Source organism: Glycine max, chromosome 15 (genome assembly GCF_000004515.6).
Source record: "Glycine max cultivar Williams 82 chromosome 15, Glycine_max_v4.0, whole genome shotgun sequence".
Taxonomy (NCBI): Eukaryota; Viridiplantae; Streptophyta; class Magnoliopsida; order Fabales; family Fabaceae; genus Glycine; species Glycine max.
The window spans coordinates 9,536,141-9,553,087 of record NC_038251.2 but is presented as its reverse complement, the minus strand read 5'-3'; the positions used below and the strand labels follow the sequence as shown (position 1 = coordinate 9,553,087).

The 16,947-nt window shown below is 30.9% G+C and overlaps 1 protein-coding gene and 1 pseudogene across 2 annotated transcripts; one reads left to right on the top strand and one right to left on the bottom strand.

Annotated features, from left to right (window-relative positions):
* Positions 1-3,302: 3,302 nt before the first annotated feature.
* On the bottom strand, positions 3,303-7,427 carry LOC100782137 (farnesyl pyrophosphate synthase 1-like). Its single transcript, NM_001255172.2, has 12 exons — positions 7,124-7,427; positions 6,336-6,360; positions 6,053-6,168; positions 5,843-5,929; positions 5,638-5,754; positions 5,461-5,549; positions 4,853-4,904; positions 4,469-4,564; positions 4,261-4,305; positions 4,098-4,187; positions 3,929-4,000; positions 3,303-3,668 (listed from the first exon to the last, which is right to left on the bottom strand). The coding sequence occupies exons 1-12, from the start codon at positions 7,232-7,234 to the stop codon at positions 3,540-3,542; spliced, it is 1,029 nt and encodes a 342-aa protein (NP_001242101.2). The 5' UTR covers positions 7,235-7,427; the 3' UTR covers positions 3,303-3,539.
* A 5,667-nt stretch (positions 7,428-13,094) lies between these two features.
* LOC100819374 (phosphoglycolate phosphatase 2-like) lies at positions 13,095-16,947 on the top strand (annotated as a pseudogene). The gene is made up of 10 exons (XR_418334.3): positions 13,095-13,254; positions 13,360-13,520; positions 13,686-13,730; positions 14,221-14,292; positions 14,671-14,730; positions 14,819-14,871; positions 15,919-16,016; positions 16,111-16,210; positions 16,308-16,411; positions 16,500-16,947. The product of XR_418334.3 is annotated as a phosphoglycolate phosphatase 2-like (transcript).

The following is a 16,947-nucleotide window of genomic DNA, read 5'->3' as shown; positions in this document are numbered from 1 at the left end:
ATAGACCGTTCTCATTGATTCAGTGGTGTGAAAAAGTTTTTTTTTCTAGTAGTAGAGATATTATTTTGAGGGCGAGCCCTGGTGCAGCGGTAAAGTTGTGCCTTGGTGACTTGTTGGTCATGGGTTCGAATCCGGAAACAGCCTCTTGGTAAGGCTGCGTACAACATCCCTCCCCCATACCTTCGCATAGCGAAGAGCCTCCGGGTAATGGGGTACGAAGTTTTTTTAGTAGAGATATTATTTTGACTATTTATTACTATGTTATTGAGTTCTTGCAATTGTGTTGGCATTCCCCATCAATTCAACCATCATCTAGTTGTTGGTTCCACAAGTAACACTGGATCATGGACCCGGGTGGCTATCGACTTTATATTTGATCTCAAAACACTTGAATACTTCTAATAATAAATATGAGTCTTGTATTCAAAAAATAGAAAACACTTCACATAAGAAGAATCTTGACCCTTCTAACAATCTATTCACTCTTTCATAAACACCATTATCACTCTTGTCTAAATACATTATTACTCACAAATTAATTAATTATTGTTTTTATGAATTAATTAATCAATTAATTAATTATTATGCTAATTTTCTTGCTGAATAAAAAGTGTGGAGAGGCAATTTCACAATCCCAAGAAATAGAGCGACATGAGTAAACTCTCTACAATGTTTTTCAATTCGTTTTAAAAAAACATGATTTTAATTTTTATAAAATCAGTAAGTTTTGAATTTGGTCTTTTTTATTTTTATCTCTAAAAAATATACCATTATTATTACTAGTCTCTACTCTAATTTAAAACTCGTTGACTAGTTATATAGTTAATGGCAGATTAAACGAGTCTTTCAATTGGAATCTATTAGCATTTTTAGTACCACATTAGCATGTAATGTCTCTAAAAAAAATTAGATTTCTAAAATGAATGCTATTTAGTTACTTTAAAATCAAAGTTAGGGATTAAAAATAATAATTTCAAACTTTTGAGGAATAAAAATCAAAGAAACATATTTTAAATAGACTAATACCAAAATTCATTCATTTTACACAGACTAAAAGCGGTTGTTTCAAAATTTAAAAAGATTAAAAAAAGTTACAATAAACAATTAAAATAGAGACTAAAAATATATTTAAGGTTTTTAAAAAATAATCACTTATTGTTCAATGTTTTAAAAACAAAAGACTTTGAAAAAAAAAATTAAGTAATTAATCGATAGTCGATGTATAAACACACGAAAATTAAGGGAAGGTCCCAATCCAACCATCAATGATATGGTTAGACCGTTAGAGATATATCATAGTCAAGACTCGAGGATTAATTATGTTCCTACCATCATTGCATCCGTAAGTTATAGTTAACAGTTTTATGGGTGGCAGAGAAAAGAACGTAGAAAAGAAAAAACATGGATAATAAACTTCTCAATTGAAGACAAATAGAAAAGAAAAATTCGCAATTACAAATAAATATTCTTTCAATGCAAATTATAAAATTTTGGGTTAATTAAGTATTTTAGCTTTCGATTTTTAATTTCTTGAAAAAAAAATTAACAACTTTTAGTCCTTCGTTAATTTTTTTATCATCACTTTTAATTCATCTTAATGTTTTTGTCCATTTTTATTCTTTCATTTATTTGTATTGTTCAAAATTAGTCTCAAATTAAAATTATGAGATATTAAAAATAGACAAAAAAAAAAGGACTGATTTTGAATAATAAAAATAAATGAGGAATTAAAAATGGATAAAAAATTTAGTATGACTAAAAGTGATGACAAAAAATCAATAAAAGACTAAAAATGATAAAAAAATAATAATTTAAGGGACTAAAAGTTGGAAACTAAAAAACTGGAGGTAATAAAACTCAATTATCCCTACAATTTTCATAACTTCCGTTGGGTGAAAGATAACATGGAATTAGAGTATATTCAACTATATAATAAATTATGAAATTTTCAATATGTTACTTATTAAGTTCAATTAACAGTTATTGCCCTTCACTTAATTTCCAAAATTTCAAATTCAAAGTATAATTTCAAATTGTTTGGACTTGTGAGAGATTAAAGATTAGCCTCATACCCAAAGAATAGAAACTTGTGAGAATTTCTTGAAATCTCACCGTTAAAGTATATTTAAATATATTCAATGAAATATTAAAATAGTATCTATATGCATTGTCTAAGACACTAAACATAAAAAGAACTCTAACATTGGATTGAAGTTGGTGTGGAGTAAAAGTATATCCAAATATATAATAAATTAAATTATGAGATATTAAAATTAAATATATCTATTAATAACGGTTGTCGCTCTTCACTTTAGTCTCTAAAAACCCATATTTAAAGTAAAATCATTACTTAGTTTGTTTGGGTTATTGTTTCAACTTTCAAAGCTTTAAAACATATATGCATTTTACAAGGAATTAAACGAAGAAAGAACTCTATCATTGGATTGAAGATGGCATTGAATAAAATTATATTCAAATATATAATAAATTATGAGATATTAAAATATTACTAAGTACTAACAGTTATCCTCTTCACTTTAATCTTAAAAATTCAAATTCAAAGTACAATCATTATTAGTTTGTTTGGGTTATTGTTTCAAAGCTTCAAAACGTCTATATGCATTTTCCAAGATACTAACATTAGATTGAAGATGACGTGGAGTTGAAGTAAATTCAAACATATTATAAACTATGAAATATTAAAATATGATCTATTACTTTCAATTAACGATTATCGCTCTTCATTTTAATCTCTAAAAATTCAAATTCAAATTCAAAGTAATTATTAATCTGTGTTGGGTTATTGTTTTAAAGCTTCAAAACGCTATATGCTTTTTTCAAGGCACTAAACGGATAATAAACTCCAACATTAGATTAAAGATGAGAAGGAGTAAAAGTATATTCAAATTAATAATTACTTTTAAGAATTGATAAACTTTACTCTCCTGACATGCATACGCATATGGTATATCCTCCTATACCTTTAAATTTTAACATCAATCATATATATATATATATATATATCTTATACTTTTAATATCAAGTGAATGGTTTAACTATACTTTCAATCTATCATTTTTATTATTTTTAGTTCTAACTTAAATTGGAATATTTTTTAAAAGAAATCATCAATAATTAAAAACAATAATATATCACAACATAAATTATTTAGCATATATCTAAAATATAATTTATATGTAACAAAAATATTAGTTAGAGATTTTAATTATTTATAATTGAGAAATAGAGAGAGAGAAAGATACTGAAAATATATTATATAAATAACAGAACTCTAATAATAATGAACCAAAAGTTTCAGAAGAAATTATAAATAGTCAAACAAGTATCCCAAGACAGATTAGAAGATAAAATACAACAAGATCTTATCACTAAAAAACAAAAATTAAAAAAAAATGACAAGAAGAAAATCAATTTTTGAAAAATTCCAAGCCACGGAACATGATACTGCTCTAGATAGAAATCACAACTCTAGTTTCTATTGCATGTTCAACAATTTTGGTCCTCACCTTAAGTTGACTCTACTTCTGCCGCTTGTAAATTTTAGCCAAAAAGGACTTCAATACAGCTTGAACTGCTTTGCTAGGATGAGCCTCAATGGAGGAAACAAGCTTTGCATAGCTCCCGTTCTCATACTCCTCAAATACAGCCTATTCATTCGGATTGAGAGTAAATAATCCAATGAAAATCAGCATCTATCATGATGTGCAGAAAGTTTTGCAACTTAATATGCATGATTTTCTTGCAAAATGTGTGGAAATGCTATTATTCTTTTAACATCTTAATTCTGTTTTCCTTATTGTCTGGCTAATATGTCTTCTTAATATGCTGATATTGCAAAGATGCATGTTAGGGTAACATTTCCCAATAAATTATAATTATTAGAGCTAGATATAAATGAAGTTCAAACCTGAAGATTAAGCTCATTATACAGGGCCTTAACTTTAGCAACATTTTCTGGATCTGCCTTACCATAGTTCTCCTGCAAACCACAAAAAAAAAAAAAAAAGTGATTTATTGCAGTCTAATCATGGCAGGCAATAAGGAAAGAAACGGGAAACAATAAGATGCTCACTTACGTGTAGAACTTTCTTTTGTTGTTCATTACTAAGTTCCAAGGCTTTCACAACTAACCAAGAGCACTTGAAATCTTCAATATCTGTACCTATCTGGTCCCATGGATAACAAGAATGAGAGTAAAGAGAAATTGATGTTTCCAAACGCATTATCCAGAATGCTCACCTTTCCAATTGTTTGAGGATCACCAAAACAATCCAAATAATCATCCTAAAATGAGAGGGGAAAAGGATAGAGAAAAGATAGGTTATAATACAGTTTTTAAAAAATATTTATAGCTGATGAGGGCAATATGTAGACATACAGACAGCATTCTAGAGTCAAAAGGATCTCTAAAGAAAGCCAAGAGGTCAAACCTATAACAAAGTATTACCTGTACTTGAAAGTATGTTCCCATCTCAACAAGAATGTTCTTTACATCAACATGGTTGTCAAGATCCTCACCCGCCATGAGCAATGCACATGCAACCTGTGTAAGGAGGAGATACATATGAAGATAAATAACAGATAGTATATTCCAGTGTGATAAGACTATTGAAAATGAATCAAATATAAAATAAAAAAGAAATAACTACTTTTAAGTGAAGACTCATTTGAAGCATGGTTCAAAGGTAACAATGCAATTTCAAACTGAATAACAAATTACAGTGTGACTGAAGAATCATTTGACGTTAGTATCTCTAGGAAAAGGGACAAAGAAGAAACCATAACTAGGGAGGCTATACGAAAAAAAAAATGTACAAAAATTAATACTTACCGGAAGGTAAAAGGAATAATATGCAGTCTTGTACTGAACAATACGTCGATGCCTGCAGAAGATGTCCGTTTGCTAGTCATTAGTATTGATTTCCAATAAAGAAAGAAATTGTGAACAAGATACTGAAGTGGAATATATAAAATTGCATTGAAACATAGCACATGGCTAGCTAGAAGAGAAGGAACTGGTAACAGGCAAATTTCACATCATATTCTTCAGCATGCCCAGCCAAAAGGATGTTGGCATTATTCTCTTGAAAATCTCAAGCAGCTCTCACACAAAAATTGGCTCTAAGCTAGCAAGCAAACTCACTAGACATCTCTAATTTTAAACCATAAAGATAACCTAGTATACATCTATAGGTAAGCAGTTTCTCTCTTCTGATATTAGCTTCCAGCAAAGTTTAACAAAATACTGTTGATTGGACACTAACATTATAGAAACTAGAAAGGATGTGATATTGCTCTCTGGCAGAAGAATTTTTCTTTTTGCATAGTTACTATAGTCACACTCACATATGACCCAGCATTTCATGTTTATCAAAAAAGTGGTTCATCAGTAATCATTTCTACCTGATTGTTCTCTTTTTTTTTTTTTTCAGTACTCACAGTGTTAATGTGTATTTAGACAGGTCTTTTTCTCCTTCCAGTGTGGTGATCAGATCTATCATCTGTCCTGAAGCAGTCTGGAACTCAACCTAAAAGAAAAGCATGATAGTCAACTTTAAGCATTTTAACAAGATGAAATCCACATAAATTAAACTTCAACATTTGTACAAGTACAACCTCATTAAACAAATCAAGAAGATCAACGTAATATGGCTTTCCCCTGAAGTGCTTTTTAAGGATACGTGGAATATGGTTTCTTAGTAGAACTCCATCATTGGCTGCAATCATTCCAACCTACACCATACCGTAACTAGAGATAATTGCTTTATCACAACAGTAGCATAAAGATAACAAAATGGCACATGTTATTCTTTCTACAAACCTTGGGCACTCTAAACCAGCATGGCTGACCACGGCGTGTGTGAGAGTTATCCATAATGTCATCAAGAACAAGAAAATATGCCTGAAGCTGCAAAACCCATCAACAGACAATCATAAGATCCCCCCCAATGCCATCACAGTAAACATCTGAAACGATTAGAACTAGTTTAATCATTCAAACAAGAAAGGCAAAAGCTTTCAACAGCCATACCCATTCAATACACCAACCAAGAGCACTGGCATGAAAAATTTCGTCATCATTTAATGCCTGTCCTTCTTTTAACAATCTGTAGCTATCAATTACTGACAGTCCCCGGTTCAACTTTCCTGCAGTTATAATCCATCTTTCGATCAATACCCTTTATGTCTTTATTTATGAAAATTGCTTCAGAACAGAACACCTCCTCCTTTCTTTCCTAACAAGTTATGTAAAAAACTAACAATAAACTAATAAATTACTCAGCACAAACTAAAAATAAATTCTCAAGCCACACCTCCCGGCACATTGTAGTCCAGCATCTGCAATAAATTAAAGTACATGACAAAGTAAGTAACAGAACAAAATACATATGCATATATTTCAATGAAATGGCAACATATGTGCATGGCATCAAATATACAGTAACAGACACAACAAGTAATGGTATAACTTAAATATTCCACGACAAACAAAATTTCTTTAATCATTGCCGTAACTTAAATTTTACTGAATCTGAGATTTTTTCTTCTTTTTTTTTTTGTACGCTAGGACGATTACCATAAATATAAAGATAGAATTTTACGGAAACAAAAGCCCCCAAAGAAACCTACGGTTGTTATTTTGGCTGATACCGAAGTAACAACCGCTATGATTAAGCTCCTTAGCCTCCTTCCTAAAACTTTCCAACATCACATTTTGTCCTTCCTTGAACTTTCCAGCATCACAATAACCTCAAAATTAATCCCATGTCGCACTTTTTTTTTTTTTGTTACCAGGTGTGTTAAAGGTAATTCTGCTCGAGCCGAATAGAACCCCTGTGGTCGTAAGCATTTGTATATCCGAGCTTGAACTCGAGACCACTAATTAAGCTGATACGCAGTTGATCTATGGTCAATGACACAGACATTCTAATACCAATTAAACCAAATCTACGAAAAGATGTTACAACCTCTTTCTCTCTCGTTTTTGTTTGTTTGCAATATTAATGACACAGCTTTTCCCCATCCTCGACTACTTCGATTAGAAGAAAAAAATGATTTTTTTTAAATTAAAAAAAAAATAAGGATACATAAAATGATATACCCGGTCGACCCAATTACGAGCATCATCGGAGAACTCAAAAGCAGGGTCGTGGAGGAGTTCAGATTTGAGAACAGAATAGACGTTCAAGAATGTGGACTTGAGATCTGCCATGGCTCCGGAGAAGGATTTCTTAATTAAGTTTTGTTCAAAATTTGCAGTTGAAATTGTGATATATATGAATGGACAAGAAGGGAAAACACGCAGAGAGAGAGAGAGAGAGAGCTTGGGAAGAGGAATTTAAGGAACGAGAAGCGTGGAGCTATTCGCCCTGTGAGTGAGTAAATGAAATAGTGTGAGTTATTTCACGCGTGTGGAATTTTGGATGTATCTGATGATGGGATGTATACAACCAATGCCTGAAACGGTGAAAGTGAAACCGCCACAAAATAATTTATTCTTTTTTCTTTAAAAATAAATAATTTATATAAGTTGGATATTAAAAAACACTAGAAACTCATTAGGCGACAACACATTTAAGTATTTATAAATTCGTTACCAATAAAATGTTTGTATCTAAAACAAAATTTGATTTTTACATTGGGAAGTAAAAAACTTATATTTCAAAAAAAACAAATTTAATTTTTTGTTGTCAAGTGAAGACTTTATTAATGAATCATGTATAAGTATTTTTGTCAGTTTTGGTTAAACCTTAAAATCTTTCTTGATGTGGTATCAGCCTTTAGAATCTAATTTACCTAATTTTTTTTTTTAAAAATAACATTACATGTACAGTATTTTGATCGTATTTTACAATGAAAAATACTAAAGCATGGGACTCATGTTTTTCAAATATTTCTCATGCATTTTAGTGCTGTCAAATAAGTAAAATCTGGTTGTTCCACGCTCTCCCTTCCTTTTTCATGGTATTTGTCTCGTAACAAACAGAACGTAAATCATCCTTATCATTCATTTGTTTCCTTCCTCTTTTCACATCCAACGTTGCACAAATAGTGGTTTTTTTTTTTTTTTTTTTTTGCATTTCAGAGTGGAAAATGCTGTAGCATAGGACTCCACACATTTTTCAAATATTCCACATGCATTTCAGTGTTGTCAAATGAGTGAAATCTCGTCGCTCCATTAGTGGAAACCAACATGAAACAAATGTTTTTCAAACATTTCACATGCATTTAAGTGTTATTAAATAAGTGAAATCTCATTATTCCACGCTCTTTCTCGTTCTCCCCTTCCTTTTTTCATGCTATTTCTCTCGCAACAAACAAAGCTTAAATTGCCATCATTATGATTCCTTTCTCTGTTTCCTCTCTTCACATCCACCTCGTTCTTTTTCCACTACCAACAAACATCTACTTGTTTGTTTCCTTTAATTTATAGTACTATATTAGATCGCATTTAGTTTTTTTGTGCCATTATTGTAAATAATTTACATTCTCACCTAATATGTTTGGTATAAATTTCTTTTTACTGCGTGTTAGGTATAATTATTAAGAAGAGGCATATATATAGACTTTTATATATAAATCTTATTAATATTTATTTATTTTTATCTTTTCTTATCATATAATATTTATATATTTTATTAGGTGTTGAATAGTGTTATAATGTCATTCATCATTTTCCTATTATGAATTTGGATTTTCTAGTATGTAAAGATAAAGTAATCAAAGTTATTTTTGATAAAATTAATTATTAATATTTAAAAAATTCATGAATTTAATATGCCTGTGTATGTAAGGATGAAAATACAGATGTAATAGAGTAAAAGTAAAGATGGAAAAAAAATTAAGGAAATGGCTGAAAAAAAAGTTAAAAAATAAAAATAAATAAAAAATTAGACACGTGAAGTCTGAAGCGTGTGGGGGACAAGGGCAATTGAAAAGAAGCACAGGTTTAAAGTTGATACGTGGCAAATTCCAATTGGGTGTCTGGTTCTCTCGTTTGGAATTGTATAGAACACGAGATTTCCCCCACGACGCCCTCGTTGTACCCCACGAGGTTGGTGCGTGGAATCGGAGATTACAATCACCTGCTTCACGTCTCTAACTTCCAAAAGTATATTCCAATCCAACGATATAGATTAAACTGATTTGTTCAGGTTGGTGAAGTCAAGATGAATCTCGTGGCTGTAGTCTCTTCACAACGGGAGAAAGAGAGAAATTGTTCCCAGCTGAACGCTACTGTGCCATTTTTATTAGTTATACTGTTTAATTTAAAGTCTGTATGGTTCACGTGGTATAGTGTAATTTTTGTATTAGTTTTTTTTTTCCTTATAAAAAAAAGTGTAATTTTTTATTTTTTTGTCAATATCAATAATGCTTGCAACCTTTTCCTTCATTTTTAATAATAAATAATAATAATAGAATTTAATTAAAATATAGCGTAAATTTTTTACTTCAGTGTTTAATTATAGATAGAGTATTATATATAACAAAATTATTGACTATTATTTGCCATAATTACTTTAAAAATTATGTTTAAAACCATTTTTAATTAATTAGTATTGTAAAAATTTTAAAATTCACTAGACATATTAAAATTAAACTATTAATAATAATCACTGTGCCAAATTTATTAATTGAGATATTTAAGTCTGCATGGTGCACGTGGTATATTTATTTAATTATCATCTCTATCTATGCACCTGTTTTTATACTGACATACATGATTGCATTTTTTTATTATATAAAAAAAGTGCAGATCAATGGCCCCAACTTATTGTATATTTTTTTTTAAGATAAAATTATATTTTTGGTCTTTTATTTTGTCTCTAATTTTGAATTTTGTTTCTCGATAAAATAATTCACGAATTTTGTCGTATTTAATCAAATGACACAATGTTGATCCCTACACACAATCGAACATTGACTGTTACATGAGAATGTTGATTATCACGTGTCACGTTCTTATCAGATGATTACGGTCATGTCTCATATTTTGATTGGATATCAACTCATGGAAGATGAAATGCATTGTTATTTTCATTGATGAATCATAACATGACACATGACAATCATCATCCAATAATAACTTGACAAGTGTAGTCAACATTCTTTTTTAACCGTCAACGTCTAATTGTGGGCTTCACACCAACATTGCGTGATTTAATTAGATACGAGAATAAAATTCGTGAATAATTTTACTGGAAAACAAAATCTAAAATTAGAGATAAAATGGGAAACCAAATTTGTAATTTTGTCTTTTTTAATGAAACAAATTGTATACTAGAAATATTCTAAATGCATAATCGTGATGCAGATAAAAAAGGAAAAAGAAATTAAAAAAATACATATATAGTTTTAAGAATATTTAACTTAGTAAAGTTTAAGGAAGAAGCGTAGCACACTTTGGAAAAAGAAAATAGTTGCGCATGTAGTAAGTTGTGTCGCGTGAAAATTAATCAATTAGATTAATTAAAGCTTTAACACGATTCTAAAATAAATGATCAAGCGATTGATTGATACCGAGAAAGGGAATCTATCTCAGGGTTATGAGTTTCCAAATTGTTAAAGGAAGTACTTGGTGTACATGAGGAAAAATATGCTTAAAACGATAAGAAAACAACTTAAAGTAATCAAAGGTAACAATTCCTTAGCTTATTTTTCTTCGGCTAGTCATGAGATGCTACTATAGAAGTATATAAGTCTTTTGCAAATTTCTTTTGTGTTGTTACTTCTGATAATTGAATTGTTGTCATAACAATCATCCTCGCGTTTTATGCTTTTGAATTACTTGCATGACTTTTTGAGAACTAGCATCTTCTAATTCAGTGTTTCGGTGCACTTATGGATATTTTTGTCCTTGTTGCATATGATGTGTGTTTTAAACAATCTAGATTGTTGTGTCTTCATTATGTTCAGTAATGCATATTTTTGTCCTTGTTGCATATGATGTGTGCTTTAAACAATCTAGATTGTTGTGCCTTCATTATGTTCAGCAATGTATCTTCTGATGGTAAGTCATACGTAACTTTTGATATTTATCCCTACTAGATTCATGTACTTTTAATCAAACTTGTTTAAGTATTTATAATTTTAAATCGATCAATTTGATTTTTGTATCTAAAAAATAGGTGAATTTAATTTTTACACATTAATGATTGAAGAACTAAATAGAGACTAAATGTACTTATTTAAAGTATAAGGACTAAAACTAAATTTAACAAGAAATTCAAGGATCAAAAATAAATTTTAACATTTTTTGTGTGTATGAATTTTTTTAACACTTTGTTTAGATATGAAGTGAAATTGACATAAAAGAATGTAGAGGAGATTAATTAAAGTGATTTTTTAAGAGTAAAAGTTAATTTAGCCTTTAAATTTGTATAATTTTTTTTTATGGAAAGATGTTGGGATTTTGTTGATAATGAGTGATAATTTGGTCCACATGTGAAGGGACCTTCTAATTTAAGGACTGCTCTACAGATTGGGGGGGGGGAAGTCAAAGAAGCCAAACAATGGACTGCCTTGTGTTCCTTGTTTTTTGGAGAAAAGCAAAACTTGCTTAGACATGCGCAGATTAGGAATAATAATGGGTAGAGTTAGGATATGATCTTATAATAGTGTCATCATACTCGCGTTTAAAACTAATATTTGTGTCAGTTTGGTACTCGTGTGGGTAGCAATTTAAATCCACATCCTCATATCGGCTAAATATTATATATTTATATTTGCACCCATGGCTCATACTTTACTTATATAAGGTTAATAATAATATATTAATAAAAAAAATAATTAAAATAATTGTTATATTAAAAATTCATTCTTAAATAATTTAAACTTAACATTAAAATTCAACTTAAAATTCAACTTAGTAATTGTTAAAGTTAATGTTGCATTCGTTTAACAAAAATTCTAATTAAAAATTTAGTGTTTTTCACTCTTTAATAATGATACAGTTACGTATTAGAGACTTAAAGTATAATTATTTTTCACAACAAATTATATATATATATATGTGTGTGTGAGGCGGGACATGTATATATTTATCTCGTACTTATTTCCAATATTACAAATAATTAACCATCTCACTTGCAAATATTTTTTACAAATATCCATAGGATCTAGATACATTTGGGTATCCCTGTGCATGTTAATCTTTCTCACATCCTCCACCAAGCTATCAAAAAATCTTCTTCCAACCCGATTTGCATTGTTTCAAGCCTGGCATAATTTGTATCATTTTAGTTTCTAAAATTAAGGATAAGTCTTAAATTTTGCTTGGATTTCATTTAAGTCCTTAATATTTATCATTTTTTTTCTCATTTTGATTTTAACCCCTAAACTTATATTATTATTATCACTTAAGATCTTTGGCGACTGATTAGTGATCAAAATGAAAAAAAGTAGATTTCAGGAATTTATTTAAATATTTTTTAATTTCAGGACTAAAACTAGAATGAGATCCAAATTTAGGGACAAAATTAATCATTTGTTCATTTTTTAAGTATTAGTTAATGTTAATTTTTTACTTAAATATAATTTTAGTCTCTTATTTTTTAAAATACATCATTTTAGTCCTCCTATTATAAAATAAAGATATTTAGTCTTTATATTGTTTAAAATCCACAATTTTAATCCACTATGTTAAAATAGAAATTTAGTCTCCCACTTATGTAAAATCTACCATTTTGATCATTTCATCAAACTAAAAATATTAATTGTTAAGAGATTAATATTGATTATGATAAAAATTAAATAAATAATTTCATTTTATGTGACTAAATTTAGATCACATTATATAATTTCTTACCAATTAATACTTTTTGAATTTGATAGAATAATCAAAATTGTAGATTTTATAAAAAAGAAGACTAAATATCTTTATTTTAAAATAAGAAAAATAAAATTATAAATTTTAAAAAAATAAAAATAAATATCTGTATTTTAAAATAAAATAACCTAAATTACGAATTTTGAAAAATAAGATAACAAAAATTATATTTTAACTTTAATTTTTTTTTTCTTTTTCTTCTCCTTTTCCTCCTCGTACCAAATAAGTTGGAGACGTCTTAGAATGTGGTTATTGTTGGCGTTCCAACGGGAAAAGCAACGAAGCTGAAACACCTTTTTCATTCTCTGATTCTTCTTCTTCTTCGATGAGTCCGCAACCTCTGTCACCTCTCAATTGCAGAGACCTCTTCGATTCCCTGGAAGCTTTTCTCTTCGACTGCGACGGTTCGTAACTCTCTCTCTCTCTCTCTCTGCATTCCGCTCACTCCATTTCAAATAACATCTTCGCGGAAATTGAACCATGCCACGTGGCACGCTCGCATTGGTCAGGTGTGATTTGGAAGGGCGATGAACTCATCGATGGCGTTCCGCAAACTCTGGAAATGCTTCGCGCCAAGGGCAAGAAGCTCGTCTTTGTCACCAACAATTCCTTGAAGTCGCGTTCTCAGTACGCCGAGAAGTTCCGATCCTTGGGAATTTCGGTTTCGCAGGTTCGCTCGTGTTTTGTTCTTTCGCTTTCGATTTGAAAACTTCGGTGTTGTCTGAATTGTAGTACTAGTTTTTTTTTTTGTTTTTTTATCGGGCTAATGTTAGTTGTTAGCTTTTTATGTTCTCTGAATTGTAGTAGTGACTTTGTTATTTTTTGCGTTTGGCAGGATGAGATATTCTCCTCGTCTTTTGCGGCTGCTATGTACTTGAAGGTCAACAATTTCCCTTCACAGTGTTTTTTTATCGTGTTTCCTGATTTCAAGTAGTATTTGTTTAAGAAGAGGAGTGCTAACAAAACACTCTTTTTAACACACTCTCCACTGGTGGTTGAAATTTATTGAGAATTATAAAATCAGAAGAATGACTCATCAAATGACTAGTGGGACCTGCTAAATTTGTGATTTTTAAGAAATTTGAGCCAACAATAAAGAGTGTGTTCAAGAGAATGTGTTAGAGAGAGTGTTGCTAGCATTTCTCTGTTTAGGAATGGTCACAAGTCACAACATCGTACAGTTTTTGAAAACAAGAAAAAAAAAGCATGGTGTTTGTAGTTATTAGTGAAAATAGAAATAGAAAATATTTTCCTTATGTCAAACAGGCTCCTGATTTTCAGTTTCCTCATACTTGTGCTGTCATAGTATGTCTTCTCCCTATATACAGTTATGCGATATTTCTGGCATTGGTGCTCTTCTCAATGTTCAGGTTTATGTGATTGGTGGGGAGGGTATACTGGAGGAGTTGCGGCTTGCTGGCATTGCAGCTTTTGGTGGTCCGGTAAGTTCTGCGTACTTATAAATTATAACCTGTCTCAAAACTTTTCTTTTTTCCTCATTGAAATTGAAATTCATGAGCTACTTAGGAGGCCTCCACTGCTGTTCTGCCAGATTAGTTTTTCAGTTCATGTTCTCTTTTGCTTGTAAATTTTGTTTGGATTGAGAAGGAACTACTTGGGGCTAAATAGCATGCACTTGTGCATGTGTTGTTAAAAAGGAAGCCCTTATGCTAACCATTTGACTCAAGTGATCATAGCCGAGTTTATTATTAGGCTACATTTTCTTAATGGCAATAAATGCTTCAAACAACAGAGACAGAGAGATGAGAATCACAGGATTGTCACTGAAGTATCCTCACTAAAGCATTCATTGATTGCAGGGCGATGCAAATAAAACAATAAACCTGAAGCAGAACTGCTTTGTTGAATATGATAAGAGTGTAATGTAACACCTTGCTCATTGTTACTTTGAGTACCTTCATTGAGATCAGTGCTTGCAGTAGTTAACTGATGGGTTCACTCTTTCAGGTTGGAGCGGTAGTCGTTGGTATTGATCCAAACATTAACTATTACAAGCTTCAGTAAGAAAATCTATTCCTGGTTCATGTTGCTTCTGACTTGTGTCTCCAAATTCTCAGTTAAGAAATCAGAACCCTTGATTACTTATATAAATATATGGAACCCCAAATTAGGATAGATACTATAAGAACTATATTCCATTTGCTAGTATGACCTGAAGTCTCCATGGCATTGCATGTTTTTTTGACCCAGCTGACATAACTTGACCTATCTTAGTTTGTCTTCATCAGTGCATGAAAGTTTGAACTTTCTTTCAATGTACATGTTGTTACCTGAATCTTGATATGGGTCTTGAAGCCCAAATCTTGATCCCACTTCATGATCCTGGTCTTTGACAGCAACATAGTTGGGAGTTACCTACACAAAGACACACACTAATAACAAAGGAGTTGCAGGTGTGACAGTGAGGGAATAGTAGAGTATGATCCTATCTGGGAGGTTGCCCCTTTTTATAAAGTGAAATCCTTGGGATAGTTGGGAAGCAAAAAAAAGTAAGGATCTTCTATAATTAGGATAGTTGTCCTCTAAGTGAGGGAAGTATGTGATTTTATCCTTTAAGAGTGGTTACATCTTTGCGGTTCAGATCTTTAGAGATCTCTCTGGATTATTGCCCACAACAGTTTGTTTACATTAAAGATTTGTATGGATATATTTGTGGGTTGTTGTAATGACTAATAAGTTCATAATACTGTGAGATTAATGTAATGAACAAATTACTTTTCTTTGAGAACATTAATGATGTATTAAAGTAGTTTTTTATTGTTAATTAACCCATAGCAGAATAACCAGTGAGTGACTTAGAATGCTAAAAATAGGCTGTGCATATAATTTTAGCATGCTTTCGGTGAATAGGTAGATTTTTTTTTGTTCTAGTTATTACATAACAGGTGGATAGAATCATCAAATTCATATATTTATATATGCCAACATCATCTTATATTTGGGTGAAACAATGACATACGTGTCCTGTATTGAGAATTCTATCCACATTTATTTAATTACTTGCTTTTAGTTGTTTCATATTTTGATATTTTGATGTCATCTAATAGGTATGGAACCCTTTGCATACGTGAAAATCCAGGATGCCTTTTCATTGCCACCAACCGTGATGCAGTTGGACATATGATTGCTTTGCAAGAATAGCCTGGTCCTTTATTCAACTCTATTTTATTCTTAAACTATGGAGGATTAGTATGTAACTTGCTTGTATGGCCTGATAATTGAGAAAAGTTGGATTTCAGGTGCAGGGTGTATGGTTGCTGCTATATGTGGATCAACCCAGAAGGAGCCTGTTGTGGCGGGGAAACCGTCAACCTTTATGATGGAGTTTTTACTTAAGAAGTAAGAAAGTTAAATGCTTAAATTTCTTGGTCTTGTCTGCAGTGGTTTGTGTTATATTTTAGGTTTTTCTCTGCATATAACTTACTCTCTTTGGCAGATTCAATGTAAGTTGCTCCAAGTTGTGCACGGTGGGTGATAGACTAGATACTGATGTATTGTTTGGACAAAATGCTGGTTGCAAAACACTTCTAGTTCTTTCAGGTTCAAGTATCTGGTCTTTTTCTGTATCATAAATGTAACTACAGAAGTCATTCATAACGTATTGCGATTACTTTTATTTTGCAAACAGGTTGCACAACTCAATCAGCTCTACAAGATCCTTAAAATAATATTCAACCTGACTACTATACAAGTAAAATTTCTGACATGCTTGACTTATCAGGAGCATGAATTGGTTCTTCCCAATTTAAACATTCTTTGATGACCCAGTGAGATTATACAGTAATGCTCTACATACACACGCTGGATTTCTATTTAATTTTCACAATCTAATTATAGCTGATCTCATCTGGATATCTGATACACCACTTTTGTGTGAGGTGATGTACACCAAGCATTATTCGAGGCTATAATAGTTCTCCCCTGTGAATCAGAATCATATAATTTCAGTGTACTCAGATGTCGTTACAGAATATTAGTCATGAGCAGGGTTTTTCTGCCATTTCATTAGTATGGCACCACAATTACTACATAAATGAGGCATCGTAAGCTGAATGAAAATTTTAATATTTCTAATA